The sequence below is a fragment of the Monoraphidium neglectum genome (assembly GCF_000611645.1).
Source record: "Monoraphidium neglectum strain SAG 48.87 unplaced genomic scaffold scaffold00580, whole genome shotgun sequence".
Taxonomy (NCBI): Eukaryota; Viridiplantae; Chlorophyta; class Chlorophyceae; order Sphaeropleales; family Selenastraceae; genus Monoraphidium; species Monoraphidium neglectum.
In genome coordinates, this window is record NW_014013048.1 from 1 (window position 1) to 6088 (window position 6088).

At 66.7% G+C, this 6088-nt stretch overlaps 1 protein-coding gene across 1 annotated transcript; it reads right to left on the reverse strand.

The window, feature by feature from the left end:
• Positions 1–1119: 1119 nt before the first annotated feature.
• Positions 1120–4513, reverse strand: MNEG_4249 (hypothetical protein; the record flags this gene model as incomplete). Its single annotated transcript, XM_014047271.1, has 4 exons — positions 1120–1816; positions 2085–3296; positions 3477–4023; positions 4507–4513. The coding sequence occupies 4 exons, from the start codon at positions 4511–4513 to the stop codon at positions 1120–1122; spliced, it is 2463 nt and encodes an 820-aa protein (XP_013902725.1).
• Between the last annotated feature and the right edge of the window lie 1575 nt (positions 4514–6088).

Below are 6088 nucleotides of genomic sequence, written 5' to 3' on the forward strand. Positions count from 1 at the left end.
CTCTCACCCCTGCCCCTGCCCCTCATCCCACCATCCCCCCCAAAATAAAGGTACTACAACAGCCCGGCCACCCCGTACTTCCAGTGCGCCAACAGGCTGGAGGCAGCACTGGACGGATACCTGGGGGCACACCTCGCGTACGACGAGCAGCAGCAGCGGCAGCAGTAGCGGCAGCAGTAGAAGCAGCAGCGGCAGCAGCAGCAGCAGCGGCAGCAGCGGGCCGTCGAGCACGCGCGGCGACGGCGGGCCAGGCCGCCACTGGCCGCCCTGGCCCCAGCCGAGCGCCCGACGCCGCGTCGCAGGCGCTGCGCGGGCGCGCCGCGGCGCCTCGCCCGCAGCCGGCGCTTTGCACCTGTGCGGCGGGGCGCGCAGCCGGGTGCACGGCTGGCCGATCGCCCCCTCGGATTCCAGCAGGCGGCCGCCCGCCTCCAGTCTTTGCTTCAATTTGGGGCAGGGCGGCCCAAACAGTTTCAGCCCCTTTGGTCTGCCGGGACGTGCCGTGTTTGGTTCCTTCTCGCACCTCTGCACCCTCATGCGCACATCAGCCGCGTGAATTGGGTGCGATTGGGCGCCTTGCGCGCCCATTCGTAGCAAGTGCAGCCCAACAGTCTTACTGCACCCTGTAACAACTCCGCCCCATCCAATCCTTACAAGATCGCCGGCTTTGTTTGTCCTTTAATGGCACTGGCAGGGCAGCGGATGCTTGCATATAACCCCCCGCCCAGGCACGAGCGTGCTGCCGCCCCAGGCCGCAACGGTGAGTGTCGCACCACCCACACCAGTCTCTGGCGCAATACACACTGCGGTTGCAAAGTTGGGATAATGCGCACCCCCACCCTGCTGCGCGGTCAACACGTTCCCACAAACAAACACTCGCCTTGTGAACAAAAGTTCTCTGGGAGCTCTGGGCCACTCCCCCGCCGCCGCCGCCCAAGCTGCTACCAACTGCGCCGCTCGACTCGACTCCCCCAAACGGCCCTCCTTGGACCCTCACACAGCCACTCTGCCCCAGCCGTCCGCGCACCCGGACGCCTTACTTGATCGCCACTCCCGACTCCTAGCCTCTGCGGCCAGGGGGCGCCGCACTGTCACCGCTGCTGCGAGCCGCTGGCCGCTTGCTCAGCTGAGCTCTCCCCGTGCCCCCGCGGCCGTCCCGGCCTGCGGCGGCTGGGACTGCCAGGACAGGAGGGCGGGGTAGCAGGGAGTGCGCGGGGGCGACTGCGGGGTGAGCGAAGGGGCGGTGCTGCTCTGTTCACCTCGCGTCCCTGGCGCGGCGCCTCCTTCTCGCTGCGCTGCAGGGCGCTGATCCTCCGCACTCCTGAGGCCGCTGACGCCGCTAAAGTCGCCATCGCCGCCGCCGTCGCCACAGCAGCCGCCGCCGCCGTTGATCGCTCCGCCCCGCGGCCCGCTGCCCGCACTGTCTTCCCCGGCCGCGTCGCCGCCGGCGCATGCAAAGCAGCCGGGCGCCGCCGTCGCCATGAACTTGAACAGAGCAGCCAAGCTCAGCGTGGGTGTCACCGACGCCAGCCCGGCCTTGTTGCGCCGCGCCCCCATCTGCTCCTCCCCAGCGGCCGGAAACACCTCTGGCGCCGCCCCTCCTCCCCCCCTCTCCCCGCAGCCGCCGCCCCGCCCGCGGCCCCCCTCGCGCCGCCGCCTCGTCGCCGCCCGCTGCTGCTGGCGCACGGCGAACCGCGCCGCCCAGGGCCGCGCCGCCTCCACGCCAAAGTTGGTTTTGCCGCCCGCGATGGCCCCCTCGCCCAGCAGATGCAGCACGGCGCCGTCGTAGGCGCGGGCAGCCTCCTCCTCGTCTTTGAAGCTGGGGTTTACGTAAGCGGGGGTCGGAACAACGGGACGCGCACTTTAGTAGCTGGAGAAGGTGCGGCGACGAGCAAGGCGGCGCCAAGCCGGGAGACGGTACGGAACAGAGTGAGCCTGCCGGCTATGACGTGCCAGATTGCATGACTGTGCGCTGGCGGCCACAGCCGCGGTGCCGGCTGTCAGAGCAACGAAGTCAGCCCCGCACCAGCCACCGGCAAGTACGCAGCGGGTGCTTGAAGGCTTTGTGCCCTTTTTCCATCTCTCACCTGCCCACGTGCACGTCCGAGCGCCCGTGCTTCACACGCGCGCACCAACGGCGGTCCCGGCGGTGCCAGTGCACCCCTTTGTACACTGACCGCCGCCCCTCCTCCTCCTCCTCCTCCTCCTCCTCGTCCCCATCATCCTCCGCCTCCTCCTCCTCTTCCTCGCACTCCACCGACTCCTCCTCCCACTCCACCGACTCCTCCGCCGCCCCCACCTCCATTTGGTCGTTTGGCTCGTCCGACGACGAGTCCTCGTCCTGCTGCTGCTGCTGCTGCTGCTGCTGCTGCGGCGGCGGCGACGGCAGCGGCGGCGACGGCGGCGGCTGCTGCTCCATCTCCGGCGGCTGCTGCTCCTGCTGCCGCTGCTGCGCCTGCTGCTGCTGCTGCTGCTGCGGCTGTTGCGGCTGCTGTGCCTGCTGTCGCTGCCGATGATGCTGCTGATGCTGCTGATGCTGCTGATGCTGCTGTTGCTGTGGCTGCTGCTGCAGCAGCAGCAGCAGCTGCCGCAGCTGTTGCTGCCGCGTCGGCGCCGGCTCGACTGCCGGCGCTTGGGCTGCAGCGAATGTCTGCCGTGGCCGCTTTGTTGCACGCTGCTCGCCCCCGGCGTCATGGTCTTGGTCTAAATTGTTCTCGACTACGTCGTGCTCCTGATGCCCCGTCTGCTGCGAATGTGTCTGCTCGTGTGACGACGACTGCTGCTGCTGCTGCTGTTGCTGCTGCTGCTGCTGCTGCTGCTGCTGCTGCTGCTGCTGCTGTTGCTGCTGCCGCTGCCGCCGCTGCTGCTGCAGCTTCTGCTGCTTCTGCCTCTGCCGGCTCAAGTCCTGCTCCGTGGTGGTCTGGTTCTGCCGGCTGACCTGACCAGCCACATCTGTCGCCACCGCAGCTGACGCGTCCAGCGCTGCCGCCGTCGCCGCACCGCCCCGCGCACTTCCACTCACGACGCCGGCTGCTGCGGCCCCGGCCGCCGGCGCACCCAACGTCGCCGCCGCTGTTGCCATGGCGGCTGCCTCTCCTGTCAAGGCCTCGGCCTGGCCGCCCTTCGCCTTGCTCAGCTCATACTCGATTCTGACGATGCTCCGCAGCGCCTGGCTGCCCTGCAGCTGCCCCATCAACACCGTGGCGTCAGCAGCCCCAAAGTTGACGCACCCCGCCTCGCCAATCAGCAGCAGCGCAGCGGCGTCGAACACGCGCGCGGCGAACTCCTCGTCATCGAACCTGTTTTTTTTGCATTGGGAGGCAGCAATTGCATGAGGGGTGGTGCCCACGCAGGGGGTCAAGGCTTGCACCGCACGGGGGCGTTGGCTCTCCTGGTTGCGAGGAGGGGCCGAAACCATGCGCTGCCGGCAGCTCCCATCCGCGCCCGCCCGCCAGGCCGAGGCGTCGCCGCCCGCGCACTTGGCGATTGTCGAAAGGCGGTCCCCTGCGGGCACCTTGACGGCCCACTTGCGCGACGCCTCCACCCAATGGACCCCTTTGAACGCTGAAATGTAGCGCGGCCGGCGCGACCATCCCCACGGCGACCGCCGCCGCTGCCGCTGCTGCTGCTCCTCGCCATGCCGCATCTGGTGCCTGCACACCGCCCACCACACCACATGCACAGCCTTGGCCGGGTCCAGGCGCGCGCCCCTCATCACCGCCACCGCCTCTTGCCACAAGCCTTCCGCCAGCGACGGCGCGCCCGGCGCGGCGTTCAGGCGCGGCAGCAGCTGCCTCAGCGCTGGGCTCAGTTGCTGCATGTGCTCACGCATGAACTCTGCGCTGTCCTCTTCCAAAACATGCTCCAGCCCCTGCTGCAGCTCCTCCAGCCCGCAGCGCAGCTCGGGCGCAGCCGCCCACTCGCGGCCGCACGCGGCCGCCTGCTCCGGCGGCCGCTGGCCCGGCGGCGCGGCGGCCAGGGCCGCGGCGGCGCGGGGGTCGTGGCTGCGGCACCAGCGGAGGAACCCTGGGGATGGCAGGTAGGGAGGCCTCGCAAGCGATGTTGCGGTGGGGGCAGGGAGCCGGCCGGCAGGGTGCCCCAGTCTTGAAGATTGAGTGTTGCCTGAGAGAGCACGGCATGACAGGGGCAAAAGCACTTCTCTTCGAGGCCACATGGCCCTGTATTGCCGATGCAGCCCTGTATTGCTGATGCAGCCCTGTATTGCATGCAGTCCGCACTCACCCAGGCGCGGCGGAGTCCACACAAACGGTGTATCTTCTGATAGCTGCTGCTGCTGCTGCTGCTGCTGCTGCTGCTGCTGCTGCCGCTGCTGCTGCTGTTGCTGCTGCTGTTGCTGCTGAAGCTGCTGGTAGAGCAGCGGTTGAATTGACAGCGGCAACCAGCAGCTTAACTGCTCGCCAAGTGCATCGTGCCCTGCCACCAGCCCTGCAGCCGCCGTTGAGGGCTGCGGTGGGGGGGTGGCACCTTCGGAGGCGGGGCCCTGCGCACCTGTCATTTTCCGGGGTCAAAGAGGCAGGTGTATGTGGTGAATGCATCTGGGGGTTGGCGGGGGGCTGCTGCAACGAAGGCACCGGCAATGTGGATGCACAACATCGTGCGTGTTCAACGCTCGATGCCGTGCCATGCTTGCAAGTCGTTCGCATTACCATCCACGACCCTGGGGCTCAAGACACAGATACGTGAAACGTGTTTGCTTGAGGCCTCACGAGTCCCGCAGGTGACTCGAGCAAGAGCCGGCACCTGCAGGCTGCAGCGTGCCTCACCCGTTGGCCCCCCGGGCCCGCTCGCGCCGCCGCGAGGTCCTCGTCCGGCCACGTCGACAGCCCCACTGCCGCGCTGATGTTGAGCTTCCATATGCATACGCTCAAATATCTTCCCAGATCCTGGCGAAATCCTGGGCCGCGCAGCCCGCGTGACAGTGTCTACTGTCTAGCACCAGAACGGATCGACGAGGATGCGTGTTTGGTTCATGTGATCAGATCACATACACAGTGGTGTGGGTTTCGATTACAGGTGTGGCGGAGACGGAGTTTTGATGTTTCGGTTGGGCAGCAGGCTCGCTGCATGACGGAATAACTTTTAAAGACCAACAGTCGCAGCAACTGCATCACAAACCGGTGCTTCATATGTTTTCAGCTTAGGCGGCCGAGGTGATGGCTGCACACAGCAGGGATTTCGCAACCGCCCACCCCCTCACCCCCACACCCCCAGCCCACCCGACCCCACCCTCACCACCACCCTCACCACCACCCCCATCATCATGCCGCGTCTAGCTTGCTGGCATGTGAGGTGCCGCCGCACAAGGATTAGGATTAGGGCTGTTAGAGGATCCCGTGGTCGCCCGCCTCTGGAGCCATCTAGGCTCATGGGATTTCAAATCCGACTTGGCTTTAAGCATCAGGATTGTGTGACTGGGGCTCAAGCAGCCAACGTGCGCCGTTCGAAGCAGGCATGCACAAAGGCCCCAAGTGCGTGCTGTTCTGCACTGCGCACTAACTGCGCGCAGGTTCGCATGCGGGCATGTGCACACAGGTTCGCAAACAAGGGCGCAAAGCGCGGCGCGGTACGCGATTCCGCGTATGCAGGACGGCCAAGCATGTTCAGCCGTTTCACCAAGGCTTGGGCCGTCGCAATGGGCGGGGGCAATGGGTTGGGGTGTTATAGTGCAGGGTGGGCAAAGCCGCGAAGGGAGGAGAGCAGCAGCGCAGGAGCATGAGCGCCGGCGTGTATTGGTGGCTTTGGAATCGGGGCGGGTGTGGCAAAAGTAGGGTGATGTGATGTGGTTTGAATGGATTCGGAGTGAAGACGGGGGCCCTCCGCTGGTACACCGCCCCACTGTATGGTACAGTGAGTCCCAGTCACACACTTGAGTCCCAGTCACACAACGCTGATGACACAACGCTACATCCCATGAGCCTGGATGGCTCCAGGAACGGGCGACCGCGGGATCTTGAAACAATCCTCCTCCACCTCCAGTGAGCGGCGGCCACGTGTGCAAACACTGCCAATCACTCGCGCTCCTCTCCCTCCAACGCAGCAACCAGCTGCCCCATGCCCTCCCCCGCCCCCC